We start from the raw sequence: 17,611 nt of genomic DNA on the forward strand, positions 1-17,611 counted from the left end.
ACAGGAAGTATCTGCTAATTCCACAAACTTCTACAGAGAAATAAATAGCTATTACTCACGTCAGAATAACAATTTTTGCTCAGATACATTTTTCTAAACTTCTTCTTGCTAATCTTAATTTTTTTTTCATTATTTTTTCTTTATCTCAATTTATTCATGTTATAAACTGACCAATCAGACGCCTCAGTTAAAGCATGTGGTGCCCGCTGGCCCCCACCTTGAATGACAGATTCTCCTCTTTTAGAGGTAGGGGGATGGACTTCCATCAAGCTCACTCATTATTGGTGGCAGTAGTTGCCATGGAAACATTGAGTCAGACCGGACCAATCACTGTTGTCTGACTCCAACATGGCGACGACCGTATTACAGAAAAAGGTGACTGAAATGGCTTCGTTTTGATGGAGTCAAAGGTAAGGAATTTTCTATGGATGATGTCAAACCCGCTCTGTCCAGTTCTCCATATACAGTCAATGGTTTTTACTTTAGCAAATGGGTGACATCCTATATGGGGTTGGTATTTTATAGTCTCGCACTACAGTCTTTTAGGGGCTAGAGCTGAGGTGGGCAAACCACGGCCCGGGGGCCGAATGCGGCCCATTAAGCTATTTCATCTGGCCCGCCAAACTAGAGTTAATTATATTGATAACACTATTGATTGTTGATTCCACTGTACTTCAGGTGTCTTCCCGTTGATGGTACACTACAAATAGGTTGATCTTTGTTTAGGTGCAGAAAATTACTCGCAGTCATGTGGTGTTGGAAGATTTCTTTTACTTTATGATCATCCCAAGACCACGAGAACACGTCGTTTCTTTAAGTTTGCAGTTTTCCCTTCAACCTATTGGTGCAATTGGCACTAAAATGAGAACAAAGGTTATAGTTTTAAAGTGTAAATCTCCAAAATAGTTGGCCCACCCCTGGTTAGGGCCCTATATAGAGCATTCGAGATTTTTGGGGGGGTTCTGAGTCTACAATTATCAAATCCAGTGCCCTGAAAATTTCCAAGAAAATAGCATGCATCAATGCTCACGAGATTGGCAAATTTAACCCACAATGCATTTTGATTTTTGTATTTTTTATTTGAAAAAAAATGTGTGTAAATGTACTTTTTATTAATTATCCAAGTTTTCCTAAATAGTCCTTGTAAAATCTCCATATTTATTAGTTTCTCTACTTCAGCAAAAAAGTGACATTGTATTTACCATTAAACAAAAAAGAAGTGACAAGCATGGAGTCCGAATTACATTAAATTCCAGGGCACAGATAGTCCCGCACTGTGTAGTCTTTTAGGGGTTAGGGAGTGAATTTGGACATAACAGTAAGTCAGGTCCACAAAGTTCAAAGCTGAGGCCAAAAGTTTTGAAGTTGCACAACTTTATCCTTCAAACACAGATAACAAATGTAATCAAGACCTGAAAATTCAATCTCAGTGAGTCTCTTTAGATCCGAACATGAGAAGTTCAGGCAGTTCCTCGGCACGCCTCACTTGAACTATAACAGCAGTCTTAAGCTAAAATGAAGGGTTTAAAGAGTAAAGCTTTAAAAAAAATGATTAACTTTTGATCACTATATATGGTCAAAAATGTAATTAAAAGCATAATTTCAGAAAAGCAAAGTGTGACAGACTCAGAAATATCCCCCCCCCTCATTTGGTTTGTCTGATTTGATGCAGCGCTCTTTTAGCAGAATATATTTACTGCTACGCACTTTTGAGAGCGCTATGCACTGATCTGTTACACAAAAGAGAGAAAAGCAGAAACCTAGTTTTACTACAAAAAAGCCTTCACCTCCAGCTTTAAAATTTAGCACAAACCAGGAAGTACCAAATGTTGCAGTTCCTCGAATGACCACTAGAGGTTGTGGTTTGGGTTTGAGGGTCATCCCAAGTATAAATCCATTTATTTCACTAATCAAAATAATTTGCCGCATAACTTTATCACAATATGCTATAGACAATTTTGCATTTTATATTATAAAAAATATATACTGTTACATACTGCATTTAGTGTGGTAGTTTTCTTACAGCTGCATAGAATATGAGGATTTAGGAAAAGAAGGTTAAGCTTAAAACAAAATGTTACAGATTCTTCATAAAAGAATAAAATTGAAAACATGGACTTCTGATTAAACATGTATGTTTGACCTTTAGTAGCTGGTTCATTTTGCTGGCTGAACAGCCGCAAAATACAGGTTATTCTCTTCTCAGCACAGTTGATTAAAAGGTCACGAGTGCCTCGAAAATGTTTAAATAATTACAAGTGGTTTCTTAAAGCCATTGAGAATTTCGTAAAAAAAAAATAAATAAATAAATAAAAATAACTGGCAAAATTCAATCAACCAGCGAGTGACTAAAGTCCATCTCCATCTACTTTGAAGATGTTCAAACAAAAAATTAATACCGGTAAATAAAATATCAAAGAACCAGCCTTTAAATGTAAAAGACAGGTTGAAAAGAAAAAAATGAGGATTAAACTAAAATAAGAAAAATGTTAACTGTATGATCTTTAATTGGTGAGAGATACAGCAGAAAAAAAAATATTTAGAAATGTTGTCTTTCTAGGCCCTGCATGTTAAAAGCATAAAAAACAACCCAAAACTGATTTAAAGGCCTGCTTTGGAGAACCTCCAAATAATGAAAAAAAAGTGTAAGTGTCTCAAAATTCAAAAACCTTTACATATTTAGATGGATAAAAAAGGAAATCATTTTGCAAGAACCTAATCCAGACCAGAGGATTCAGAAGGTGTACCACGTCTCATGAGGCTGACATTCAGCTGAACTGAAAGTGTGACTTTTTAAAAAGTTTCTGCCTACAAGGTGTCAATTATGAGTCTAGCAGAGGAGGATTGGATGAACCCAAACAACCCCACCCAGCACTGATCCTGGGCTGATCCAGTCTCTGCAACATTTCTTTCAGGAATTCCGAGGAATGCTAAAGCAAATCCAGAAGCATAAAAGTAATTTACGTGAGTGAGTTTGTGCAAAAGTCTGGAAAAGAATTCTGGGAAATTTCTAGGGCATTGGATTTTGGAATTGAGGATTAGGGCTGTGTCCGCGTTCCTTCACTACTCACTATATAGTACGTTCGCCATTTTGTAGTGCGGTCCTAATCTACCATTCTAAAATCGAGTTCACAAGAAATTTCCCAGAAGTCTTTGCAAAATACTAGCTTAGGTCGATGATCAATACATTAGCAAATATAGACCACAATGCAATGCAGTCGAACAATTTTTGTGAAAAAAAAAACGTGTTTAAATGCATTTTTTTTAATAAACAATCCACATTTTCATCATCAAAACTCAGTGTTGTCATAAATAGACGTCGTGAAATAATCGTATTGCTTTATTTTCACTTTGTGAAATCACTGACGTTATATCCAGCGTTTAGAAAAATAAAAGAAAAGTAGTGAGCCTGGTGTCCCAATTGCTTTTAAAATCCAGAGCACCACATAGTCCCACACAACAGTTTTTTAGTAGGAGGGGGTAGGGTGGGAATTTGGGCAGAACTTTGGACAGCACTACAAGATGAAACATGGCTAGGTCTGTCACCATGACAACGATATAAACATACTCCTGGTCAATCTCTAGATCTCAACTCCGTAGAAAATCTTTGGAGGGAGTTGAAAGTCTGTGTTGCTCCGTGACACTCCCAAAACATCACTGCTCTAGAGGAGATCTGCATGGAGGAATGGACCAAAATACCAGCCACAGATTGTGAAAACCTTGTGAAGACATACAGAAAACTTTTGACGGATGTCGTTAGCAACAATGAGTATTTAACAAAATATTGAGATTAATTTACAAATAAATTCTTTAAAAATTAGACATTTTCTCATTTTGTCTCTCATAGTTTAGGTAAACCTATGATGAAAATTACAGGCCTCTCTTATCTTTTTGAATGTGAGAACTTGCAGAATTGGTGGCTGACTAAATACTTTTTTACCCGCTGTAGTGCACTATATAGTAAGTAGTGAAGGAATTCGGATAAAAGTACAATTTTCATTGGGGTGGGTCATTCCAGTCCTATCAGGTCTGTGGAGAACAAGGTTTTTTCGACAACTAAACACTAGAATCTTTTTATATTTGACAAAATTTTCTCTCAGCTGTTTTGTACTTACTATGCAAACAGTCAAAATTAAAATGTTCAGAACATAATTATTCAATTACTGGGCTGTCTGATATTTTATAAATGGGACGTGTTGTGGCTGCAAATTGCAGGGAATGTTGTGGTGTCATGCGAGGACAGAGTGAGGAAGAGGAGGAGGAGGATGGGAGGAAAACAGGAATATTGTTCGTGTAAGCAGTTTTCCACTGAGGGAACGGAGATTGTCGGCTCCGAGGGAAGACAATGGCACATTTCATCCCCATCAATGTGACCGGGGTCGCAGGCGTCCCACCAACTCGGACCAACATGCGCAGCCTGATGTGGTGGATTAGGCTTAACAGGGTTAAAGGTGCTTCCTTGTTCTGCAGGGACGACCTCTGGGCCTCGTTCTAACATGGAGACAGCAGAGGGGTCGGCCAGCACCCTCAAAGTCAAGGCCCGGGGGCCGGACACAGCCCTCCAGATCAATTTTTTTAATTATTAATGGTCCGATGTTATCTTGTGCTTATTTCTAACTTGCTAAATTTAGACGAAATATATTTTTATGGAGAGTAAAATATTTAAATTTATTTAAGGTTTAAGTTGATTTATTCTGGAATAATATTCCTGGCTTTTTATAATTCAAATTTATATTAAAAAGTTATGGTTTTAAAGTTTAAAAAATTGGCATTATGCTAGCTTTTTGGAGTATTTTGGCTTTTACTAAGATTGTTTAGGCTTTTAGGCTTAAGCTAATATTTCAGCTACATCCTAGCTGTTTTGAATAATTTAGGCTATTTTTTTAGGCTGTTTTGGAGTTAGGCTAGTATTTACATGCTACCTGTTTTGGCAAATTTAGGCTTTTCAGTTTTCTGTACTATTTTGAAGTTTAACAATTTTTTCAGCTACATGCTAACTGTTTTGGCTAATTTAATCCGGGCTTACACCACGGCATTACGGCTGCTTTGCGTGCGCCGCAGTCTTTTCATAACATTAAAAGTGCGACAGAAACTTGCACTGCAGCCGTTCACGTCTTGCGTCTGCGGATCGGCCTCTACGTCGCTGCGAATCAGTTTCGTTTAGTTCAAATTTTGACGGAAGACTCAGCTGATCGTCATCACTTTCTGTGAAGTTGGGGCTATTCACGACTTAAACCGGAAACCACGCGAGCGAATTTAAAGTGCATCCGGTATATTTTCAAAATAAAACAAAATTTCCGCTGAACTCGCCGGTTTCAGGGTGTCGTAAACATTACGTAGTTTACGGGTTACTCAAAGTGTGTTGCAGCACAGCGTTGTCAGTCATAACTATGGACGAGGAGAAGCTTTTCTTTATTTTATTTATTTTTGGCTGTTTTGGAGTTAGGCTAATATTCAACCACTACCTGTTTTGGCAAATTTAGGTGTTTTTTTAGGCTGTTTTGGAGTTAGGCTAGTATTTATATACTAACTTTTTTTTTAAATTAAGGCTTTTTCAATTTTTGTGCTATTTTGAAGTTTAGCCATTTTTAAGCTAAATGCTAGCAGTCTTGGCTAACCTAATTTGCTTCTTTTTTTCTTTTTCTTTTTTTCTTTTTTTAGGCTGATTTGCAAATTATCTAATTTTTTAGCTGGCTATCAGCTTCAGGATTTTTAGCTATCAATTTCAGCATCTTCAGCTATCAGCATTAGTATCTTCTGTGGCCAAATTCAGCTTACAGCATTCACACTAGCATTATTGTAGAAAGTGCTATATATCCAGTTAATAATGATGTTAAAAAAATTACGGTTTTAAAGTTTTAAAAATGTTGCTGTAGAGTGTTCAATACATGTTTATCCTGTGGCGTGATTTGGATTTTGGCCCCCTGTGCGATTGATTTCGACCCCTACACTAGGGATTGGTGGGCATCTGCATGATGGTGCTTTAAAAAGGAGAGGACGTGTTTCCAGTTGACTCTGCAGCCACAGAGACGTGCACGCTTAGAGATGTTCCGAGTGTGTCGACTTTAGCAGACAGAGCAGAGGAACCGAGTAAATAAGTTGTGGGCGGCTGGGAGCCAGCAGCCATGACATTCTTTCCATTAAAAACTCATATCTTATCCTGAGACCCAATTGGAAATTAGGGCTTGCCGCTGAACGGATTGGTACCTCAGTGGATTTGGCAGTTTGGGCTTCATTGGAAAATGAAAAGGTATTAGTGTGAAATAGCTTCCACATTTCCACAACGAACAAAAGAGAGGCAAAAAGAGAAATCATTTCTTTTTTTTCCCTCTAGTGCTGGAGGCGAACAGCAAATCACCTCAGACAGAATCTTAACTCGCTGCATTTTGATGGCTGCTCTGATTTCCTGCAGTACAGAAATCCCTTTCAGCCCGTGAAAAATAACATTACCAGTTATGTTCTCTGACAGGACAACACCTGAAACAGTCAAATTTCATCAAATCATTTGAATTTGTGACAAAAAAATTGGTGCCTAAAGACAAACTTATTAGAACAAAAGGGGGCAGAAGCTAAAATTAAATGAACAAGTAAGCTCTTTGTAAAGAAAGCTTGTTGGCGGGCGGAGTGGGTGGAGAAACAGAGATGTGAAACATCTGTTGGACCCGGCAGGAAACAGAGCTGCACACACCAACCTTTGCAAACATGCAAACAGGCACAGACTGTAAACCCGGCTAATAACACAATAACCAATAAAGGTTATCCTCACAGTCTCCAGTTTGTCCGACCCAAATCAAACAAAAGGTATGTTTTGAGCTGCGTGGTGCCTTAATGCCTCCGTGGCTGTGCTCGCTGCTGGTTCTAAGTACTTAACAAAGTAGCCCGCTGAGGTATTGACCTGCTAATCATGGAGCTTCAACGAGGAACAGGCGGCTTTTTAGCATCACGAAAAGCACAGCTGGAGGCCATGAACCCAACCCCCTTTGAGAGTTTGCATGAGCGAGTGTGGTCCTTTTCACGGCCAGCAGCACCGACACCTGCCTATGACACCAAGTTAGTGCAAATATATATTCATATTCTGATACTTTATGATTTTTGACCATTTTTTCTCTTTTAAAGTGAGAACTGCATCTTGACACATCTAGCTGACAAAAATGAATGAATTTGATTTTTAAACAGCAGAGTGGCTCAGATAATGGGATAACAAGAATATTACAGACATCTAATCTTTTACAAAAAATAAAAAAAGAGTTGGTTTAACACAAGCTAAACCTTTATGAGATGATTATGTTTTAGTGAATAATGTTACTTTCCTCTAAATACATAAAACATATTTCTAATATGTACAACTGGCTGAGAAAGGATGAGCATGGGGTCAAATCAGTGAATGAAGGGGTGTGAATGGAGTATTAGGTTCACCAAAAAAAAAAAAATAATAATAATAATATTACGAGATTTAAAGTAATAAATCTACGGTTTTAAATATCATAAATTTACGAGATTAAAGTGGAAGTGAGCAAAAAGTCCAGCGAGTGAAGACCATGTGAAGCCGCAGACCGACTAAACTGCGAAAAGGATTTCAACAGGTAAGCTGAACGTTTATTAATATTTTATTAGTTGATGGCTGGCTTAAATGTACAACTTGAAAAACACGTAAATGTATGAAAAAAAAGTAATCAATTTAGCATTTGACTTTTAAAGTCATAAGTAGTAGAATAAAATTCAGTTCAGTCATTTAAAAACATAAATATTCAACATTATTCTTATAATATGACAGTTACGACTTTATTCTTGTAAATTTACAAGATTTAAGGTCTTAATTTATCGTTTTTTTTGGCAAACTGGCCCTAATGTTCCGCTGTTCAAAAACACACATTAAAAAAGGAAATATAAAAAAAAAAAAGAAAATTTTACATACATAGATATATATATATGACGCAATTTCCGCTCCAAAACAGCAACTGTTGTTTGCATTGCCTGTGGCATCCCTTCTATGAATGCATTTGTCAAATTTTCTTCGAGTTCACGATGTGTACTTTCGAGTTTAAAACAGGTTTTACAATTTTTTTATCCCTTTATAAGATTTACAGTAAGTTGCTTCATTCACATTCAGCTAATCCTGAATAGACCCTAAATAATAGGATCACAAACCAAAGAACCGAATGAATTCTGTACTGAAGAGAGGAAAATCTCTAAGAAATATTTACTAATGACATAAAAGAATTCTAACCATCTTCAAATGATAAAGCAGATAATTACAATAAACTTCCTTTAAATTTACATTCCAGGAAAATTCCTGAGTGTTGAGTAACGTATATAAAGTACATAAAGTCCATATAAGCTTCCTGTTTTCAAAGGCAACTTATGAAGGATTTCCTGATTTTGCTTAGCACAGACTGAACCTGCAGCTACATCAATAGTGAAGCTTATGTGTTCCAAACAATAATCACCTAACAATTTCTCATCGTAGTAAATTCCGCTGGAAAATATAAATTCCTTAAACTGCTAAAATCAATCCTTTCAATGATCTCCTCAGCTGCATTCACACCACCCTGGGCTTGTCAAGCAGCCACTTCTGAGGAAAAATCTTCTGCGTTCAAAACTCTCGAGTTGGCAGGTCGCTACACAAGTTTCTACCACCACTTTTAGGATCTACGTGCAAAACGTGTGGTCATTGAACATGCGTAACAAGTCGGACTTGGAATCGGTAGTGACGTGTGGATGGCATCCCTTTTAATTCACGCAAGTGCCAATTGTGTACTTGAGGTTTGTGCCCGGATGGAATTCTACGACACCAAGTCTTTCATGTATCGGAACAGAACTGTGACAGAACAAGCCTGAAGCAAGATTCACAAGATTTACACCGCTTCAACATTTCATACCAAGTCTCTTCCGTGTGGAAGACATGTGCTTGTAATAACAATCCAGTGTGAACGCTATATGCTAAACATCCATTCATGAACATGCTTTCAGCGCGTTCTTTAACACGCCTCACATGGCCGGTGTGAACGTAGCATAAGACGGTGACTATGTTAATGTAGCAGGAAGCTTTATTTTGAAAATATTCCTTGTTTTACTTTGGTGGACTGGTGTTCGTTAGGTTATTTTCCATAAAGACAGTTAAACAGTCATAAATATAAGCTTATAATGACCAATTAATGACGACTAAGGGTACAGGACAGGAAATTAAGCGTGTATTCAGACTGGAGACATTTGGTTCACTTAAAGTGAACCAGAGTTTGTTTCCCCCGATAATCCGGAACAAATTTTAAGTCTGAATACATTCAAGTGGACCGTGGCCTAGGACCAGGAACCGCTCTTAGGCCCATCTGTTTAGGGGATCTTTGTTCATTTCCAATTGGATTGAGCTCCAGTTCGCTCTGAGTTTCTTCAGTTTGAATAGGCGCCGCGCTCTGAGTGGAACAACTGGACCAAAACAACCACCCAAGCCGGTCATTATGGTATGTAAACAGAGTAGCAAAGCAACGATGAGATACAACAACTTATTGAAGTGTGGTTGGATGAATGCACTCATTAAAACAACTTTTTATGTGATACACATTGATTCTCACACTTCTTAACAAAATATATGTCATAAACACTCATCGCCGTAACCTTCATAGCTGTTACGTCTTCATTAACCGCCTTGCAGCATGTCTCTGCCATACCAAAGTAGCAGTAAAAAGTGACATCAATAAAGACATTGAAAATCGGTCTGCAAAATTTAAATTTTGAATAAGTGAACTATACCGACAAGGATTGCAAAGTCTCAGACTTCCAGTATTCTTTCTCTCGTTTCTCGTCTCTCGTAATACCTGGCCAATGACAGAAGAGATCTCAAGTCCCATAGACAACAACCTTTGGTTTGAAACAGAAATATCCGGTTGAACACAGACCAAACGCAAGGTTCAGGACTCAATCCAGTCCGGACAAAACTGACTTTTTCAGTCTGAATAGTCCCTAGGAGTAATCTCATCTGGAAAGACGGGATATTTGTGTGGAGGTGAGCTGACTTTCTTGAAGAACAATGCCATGTATTTTATGTAATAAAGAAGTAATGCATGGTTTGCCTAAGCGCTTGGTTAATAAATATCGGTTTGGCAAACTATTGCGAAATTTCAACTGATGAATCCATTTTTAAAATAATACCACAGAAGTCCACCAGGGGGCGTTTCACACGAGTACAAGAGCCACGTCGTTAATTTTTACCGGACTATAAGTTTTTAGTCTTATCTATATTAATAACAGTACTGGAAAAGTGGTGTGCCAACAGCGCGGACACGGCATGCACTACTACTCTTTTTCTACTAATGAATGCACCAATGACAAAACAAAAGATTGAAAACCTTTAAAATTCACATCCTTCTATCTAGTACAAGTGAGGCTGGCCCTTTACTGTCTTGCAAAGACTTCACAGGTTGAGTCCCAATAAATGCTGGCATGCCTGCGGTCGGTCCTGCATCCTGTGCAAGAGGCTGAACCCCTACCTGCTCATTTTATGGGAAGCTCTCTGGAAAACATTGTCTTCTAAATGCCAAGAATGTAAATAGCATGTTTACTCGCGGGCAGAATAATGGCATCTTCTGCTGTTATTAAAAGCAACCCTATAAGTCATCTTCAGCCCAACAAATCCCATAAAAACTCTTTCTTTCCTCGACTTATTTTCACTAACATTTGCCTTTTGAAAGCGCCTTTCCAGCCCTGCTAAGTGCTACTAGAAGAGCATCCAGGCCTTGACCTCTGCTGGCCATTTCAACTATTATTGATCTACAACCACCTCTGCAAACTGGAACTGCCACATTTAATCCCCCTCTGGAGAATGGATTAACTGTGTTGTTTTTTTCTTCTTTTTAAAGATTATTTATTTCTTTAAATTACAATTACAGGACGACTACACGGCCCCCGCGAAACGGAACTGCAGTGATAAGTCTTTTAAAATCTGGTGTCTAATGGGGCCTGCATGCTTCAACTGATGAGTCTGACTGTAAATCACTGATAAGGTTATCTGGGTGGTTAATGTGTGAGCCAGTCTTGCGTTCAGACTCGCACACACACACTTCCACGGCTTATCTTCTGTGCTGTGTGCCTTCCACACCTGCTGGCGATATGGGACTGTTGGAATTCGCAGAGGCGCTCGCTCAGGAAGATCCACATACATCATTAAATATAAATCAAACGATTCAGCAGCTGTGAGATCACCTGACTGTGTTATAAAATTATTTTAAAACACCTCCAAGACAAAAATAAATCTTTTTCTGTTAGGCTTAGCAAATGAATTCGGCTGTAGTTTAACAGCAATTAGGATCTTAAAAGAAGCTATAGATGCTGATTATAAACTCTGCAGGATTGGTGGAACATTCTAATGGCTTTTATGTTGTTCATCATTTGAAAAGACAGGTGTGTGCCCACCTTTCAGGTAGATGAATAATTAAAGAACCAGCTTTCAGGCATTCATAATTAGGTAAACTCCGGAGAAGCAAAGTTTTGACAAAAGTTATAACTTTTTTGTTTTTAGTAACATGCTGTGTAAAGTCCTCGCTGGGAGCTAATACAATATTTCTGAAAGAAATAATCCCTGCCTATTAGTTAACATGAGTGTAGCAGCTCACATTTGTTGAAAGTCAACCATTTTCTGCATTATAAAATACTGTAAATGTAAAAAAAAAAAAAAAAAAAAAACAGGAGATTTATTATCTGTAGAAATAAACACAGAGCGTGGACTCTTCATTCTTAAAAAAAAACACGGATATTTCATAAATAATTTTTATTTTGTGTTCCAAAAGGAATTTATGATCATATATATGGACATAGTTTACTCTGAAAGGCCCTTTAAAAAAAAAAACTAAATTGTCATTTATTAGCACATATTTTCTGCAGAGTGGACGTAGTTCTTCAGAAATTCACCTCTAACCTGTGGGCGGAACTGTTGCTTTGTAGTGAGAATGTCCTCACTTCCCGTCATCCATCTGTTAAGTCACTCTCCCGCTAGCTTACATCCCCTCACAAAGTTCAAACATTAAAATGTAAGTTTTAGGACTTGAGATTTTACTTGAACTTAAGTAGAAAACTTTAAACTCAACTTTAAAAAACCTGACTTGTGAGCGAGTTTATTTCATGACTGAAAATTCAAAAATGTGCCCCTGCAGGTGCTGCTTTTCAGTAGAGCGTGAAGCTAGTGAAACTACTCTGAGACATGGATCTTTTTGCGAGTCCCTCCCACTACAGCTGAGTGGCACGGCATGGTGAAAAACGATCCGAGTCTTTATGGAAGGCGATCCTCCCTGTGTTTGACACCAGAGAGCCTGGGGATTCCCCAGCACTGAGGGTGACGGCGTTCTCACCCTCAGCCTTGTTTTCCCAGATCTCTATACCAGCATAAAACTGCTGTGCGATTGGAGCAGAAAGGAAATGTTGCTGCTTCAAAACGCGGGTTTGAACAAAATTAGCTGTTCACAGGGGTGATGTCCACCATAGAGTGGTAAAAAACTCATATAAAGTGGTATAAATCGCATAAGACAGCTGACAAAAAGTAAAAATGAAGTTTAATGAAAACCTTTACTTTCAAAACTCTGATAAAATCTAAGTTGACAGCTAAAATCAAGATAAACTCTGTAGATTTGCATGACTAAAGCAGTTTTAGCTGAATCATTCTGTCTCTTTTGTGTGTCCTGACTCTTCCATACAAATGAACTGAGATGAAAGTTTTCACAGCACTTGAATTTAACACAAACCATAGCATGTGTGTGGATATACTGACCATTGTGAAAAAAAAGCACTTTTATGCAGGTTTCCATGTTCCTATTTGATAAATGTTTAGTACATAAAATTAGAAAATCAGATTGTATTTGATCCAAAACAGTTTTTATTATTGCTACCTAATTTTCAAATTGAAACTTTAGCTTTATAATTGATTTTTACTTATTTTTTTAGCAATATGCTTGTTAAAATTTTTGAAGATTTGTGGATACAGAAGAGAAAAATACACATTAACAACAAATGTCACTTTTTTTAAATTAATGCAACATTCATAATAGACATGTCGCCCGTTCAAGAATGCATGGTTTAGCGCGTCTTGAATGCATTGAACGCGCTCCAAGCAAATGGTGTTCACACTGGACCGTCGCTACCCGATACCAAGTAGTTGGAAGAGGCTCGGTGCAAAATGTTGAAGTCTTTCAAAATATTATACATTTTGCTTCAGGCTTTTTCTTTTAGAGCCCTTTTATTTTCCTTGAGTTTTCAATTTTGACAAAAAGAGACAACAAAAACACAACAGTGACTACCAAACAAAACATACAACTGACTTTTGTGTATAACAGTACAAATATAATATTGTAATAGTGTACCAAAAATGTAATGTCCCCATTACCTACGTGATGAAGAGATATGGCTCTGAGCCTGGAGGCGTCCCCATATTGTCTCGTGTCTTTGCCGTTTGTTCATTTTATCCAAACAATGATGTTCCAGTTGTATGACGGATACGATTTCACACACCCAGTGTTTAAAATTTGGGGGAGAGGTGGTTTTCCAGGCCAGTAATTAAAGCTTTTTAGCAACCACCATTCCAAGCTTTAATGCTGTAAGCAAGTAAGGTGTGTATTACAGAGTCTCTGTAGAGCATCCAAACATTGTAAGGTTGTGATCTGGTTTGATGTTTTTGTCATAAAATTTAGAAAACCATTTAAAGATGGCAGACCAGAAATAAAACCAAAAGAGATGAGCTAGTGTTCCTTCTGCAGCAGAACATTTATTACATTGGGAGGAAACTGATGGAGAATGTTGTTTTGGAGTCGTATAACCTGCGCATCACCTTGACTTTAAAGAGCCAATGACAAGTATTAGTGGAGAAAGAGTGTAGAGTGGCCTTTTACCAAAGTTCTACTGATATTTTCCAGAGTAAGCCCTCAACCCAGGCTCTCACAAACTTTCACAGCTCTTTTCTGATACATGACGGACTTGGTATCACATAATTCTGTCCACGAGCTAACCACAATAGTGGGCCATAAACAATTATTTTGATAGTCGACTAATCACCGATGATTTTTTCAACTAGTTGACTGATCGGGTTCACACAAAGTGGATGTAAAACACAAATCTTAGCCATCATTAGCTTTAAACTAACTAAAACTAGATATATAGCATTATCTGTGATAATGCTAGTTTGAATGCTATAGGCTGAATTTGGTCACTGAAGACGCTAGTGCTGATAGCTAAAGATGTTCGAATTGATAGCTAAAAACGCTGAAGTTTAGAGCTGAAAACGCTAAAGCTAAAATATTAGTTAAATGCCAAGTTAACCTAAAAAAATTACAAAAAGCCTAAGTTAGCCAAAACAGCTAGCATGTAGCCAAATTTCAAAACAGCCTAAAACATTTTTTAAAAAAGCCTAAATTAGCCAAAACAGCTAGCATGTAGCTGAAATATTAGCCAAATTCCAAAACAGCCTAAAAAAAGCCTAAATTAGCCAAAACAGCTAGCATGTAGCTGAAATATTAGCTAAACTCCAAAATAGCCTAAAAAAATAATAATAAATGCCAAAATAGTCCAAAAAGCTACCAAAATGCCAATTATAACTTTCAACTTTACAACACTCCGACCCAAATAATATAAAGTAACGACTAATCAACTACCAAATTAGTCGTCGACTCTGTAAATAGTTGATTAGTCGTTGATTAGTCGACTAATCGTGGCAGCCCTAAACCACAATCATTAATTTCTCCTATATGATCAGTTTTCAAACATTTGGTATTTCCGTAAATCAAGCCACTAACAAATCCGAATCCCTGGTTGGTCAAAGTTCCACCTTCAAGGCGCATTCAATGGACATGCGTTTTGATTGTAGAGCCTGAAAACTGACTTAATAACTTGTGTAGTGATGCTTGACTGCAAAGTTTTGAAAGCAGAAGCCCGAAATGCGTGTTTGCATAGACTTTTCACTGAAAGCTGTCGCTTGAACGCATGTTGTGAACGTGACATATGCTTTTTACTACAAATAAAAAACATAAACCCAGAAGAGAGCCCAAAAAAGTTCCCAAATTTAAAAGAGATGCAGTTTAAAACCAAATCTAACTAAATGGAAATCTAATTAAATTCAGTGAATTTAATTAATTGGATTGACTTAGAGTTTGATTAGTATGTATCCCTTAAACATGGTGAGACTAATTAACTTTTCTTTTATAACTCCAAAATATACGACTCAGTATGTGTAAAGTTTATGCATAATTAAGAGGAAGCTACAGTCTCTGATTTGTGATTGACACAGTTGATATTAAAAACAGATACATGCAGCTCTGCACAACCATCAGTCATAAACTCAGATATGAAATGTCACCATGCAACACAAGAACACAGCAAATACAATAAACATTTACAGTCAGCAGAAACTAGAAACAAAGATGATTTACAAGAAGTCTCACTTCCCTAGATTCCTTCCCTTACAACCATCACAGTGAACTTTTTTTTTTTTTTAAACGTCAAGATAACATGCAGCTATTCCAGGAATTTTATGAGTTCATGTCTTTGAATCTACTGGAATTACCAATAAAAGTTGAGACTGTCAGGTGCCCTAACAGGTTCAACAGCCGTCAATCCACCCAAACTCCACACCTTTGCAGTGTAGGCTGAGTAATGTGAACAGAGAACTGCAGTGTGTGAGTCCAAGTGTGATTAGCAACACTTACATACAATGGAGCCTGCTGTGGATTGAGTTTCATGTCCCTGGATGCTGAAAGAGAAGAACAAATAGCAGGTTATGGTCTGTGCTGTGTGTTATCATGATAACTAGAATCTGGTGCACCGAAAAGTGTTTGATTACTTTCTGCTTTTCATTTTAAATCAATGAAAAAATTGGTCCCAATTTCAAACACACCAAAAATGGAACCAGATTATATGAATAATCGTGTAAAAACTGTAGTCTGGCATTGCTTATAAGACAATGACAGGAATTAGATTTGGTCGAATCTGAATACAACATAAATAACTTAAGTATAATCTGAGGCCGGTGGTTTCTTTATGAAAACCTATTTTATGTGATTTTTCTGACGGTTTCAAATATTCATAAAAGTCAGTAAACTCTAAATACTTGTATAGTGATTTTCTACCTTCCCTGAAGGCCCAAAGCGCTTACAGTGGTCAGTGACACTAAGACACTGTGAGTAAAAAACAAAAAAAATCCAGACAAATGTATAAAAGCCAACCACTATTTTCTCTACATGCGATTTAAATCCCAGAGTGTAACTGGCAGATTTGTTCTCAGTTGAATAACTCTGATACAGTAGACAGTAGGGGGAGCCAACACATTGATATTGCGATATTTAACCCTGCGATTGATTCTCAATGTGTTCTCACCAAGTATCGATCTTTTATTTTCATTTGAAGAGGCTGTAAAATGTTACATTCGTCATCCTTTGATGAGACGTTCCTTTGAAGGTAGATAGGGGGCCCACGTTTGAAGACTGGGCACCGCGAGCACTAATGTGCCTAACAGCTGCTTTAATTATTTAATTTTTTCTTCTGTCGTTTACAACAATTTAGCATTTAGTATTGGCACTGCTGCTCATGTTTACTATTGTTATCACTAAATTTTGCAGATAATTCCAATTTAATTGGTGCCAATACTTGTCAAAGACAGTCTTACTGACTTCAGCAACGTTGCACAAAAATTTATATTTTTTGTTGCATAAGATAAGACACAAGTTGTGTTTAAGCTAAAAAAATAAATGAGGTTATATTTTCCAAAAAAATATATGTTCTTCTATATAATGCAAGTTATTAGAGAGGATTTTTACAAGTTATCGCAGTATCGCAATATTTTCAATATCATGAGACATGTACACGTATCGCATCGTATCGTGAGTTACCCGGTGATTCCCAGTCCTAGACATGGTCAATTATAACCAGATGGGACGTGTTAATAGTGGGAAATATTGGTAATTTCATTTTTTTACATTTTTATAGTTCATCTGAAAGCCTTAAATCTGATTAGTAATCTATGTATTTCTAATGATCAGATTGCTATGACTATGTAAACAATGTAAACACCGACATAATGGTTCCAGATAAAATAAGTCAACACTTTCATGTCAATTTAGACTGACGACTCCTTACTTTTAATTTGTAACAAAATATTAAAACAACATATCAACAAATAAAGTTAACTTTTGGTCAGCTCAAAATCCAAAAAGTGAATCCTGCATTTAGTGTTATTTACAAAGATCTGCATATTTGATGATGAAACAGCTTTATACGGATGACAAAACAAAAGGAAACATCTGAAGAATGCCATCCTCCACATTCAGAAAAATATCTACACCACAAACTGATTTACAAACAGAATCAACCTTATTGTGTTAGTTTGGTTGGATGATCCTGTCAGGAGATTTTTTTGTAAAATGGTACACAAATGCCAAACACAAACTTTGTTAATGAGAGAGATGCTAATCTCACAAACGTCTGAACTACGTGTCACCTCTAACTTTCTGCCCCATATCTTTTAAGCATATTAACTCCCTGTCTGGGTGCCAGGACACTTGTGTCGGTCATAGCTGCTTATTCGGATCCAACCAGGAAGTGCTCACTCTTTTTAGCTGCATTTACAAAAAAAATGGTCTGGTTA

The 17,611-nt window shown here is 37.2% G+C and overlaps 1 protein-coding gene across 4 annotated transcripts in view; it reads right to left on the bottom strand.

Moving 5' to 3' along the window:
* Nucleotides 1-17,611, bottom strand: part of LOC112160343 (A-kinase anchor protein 13) — a 145,348-nt gene that overhangs the window by 102,950 nt on the left and 24,787 nt on the right. For all 4 annotated transcript variants that reach the window (XM_036211357.1, XM_024294791.2, XM_024294790.2 and 1 more), the window contains exon 2: nt 15,678-15,721. In XM_036211357.1, the coding sequence (XP_036067250.1) occupies nt 15,678-15,710 (33 nt within the window). In that variant the 5' untranslated portion in view covers nt 15,711-15,721. The remainder of the gene's footprint in view (nt 1-15,677; nt 15,722-17,611) is intronic.

The sequence above is a fragment of the Oryzias melastigma genome, linkage group LG3 (genome assembly GCF_002922805.2).
Source record: "Oryzias melastigma strain HK-1 linkage group LG3, ASM292280v2, whole genome shotgun sequence".
In the NCBI taxonomy this organism is placed as follows: domain Eukaryota; kingdom Metazoa; phylum Chordata; class Actinopteri; order Beloniformes; family Adrianichthyidae; genus Oryzias; species Oryzias melastigma.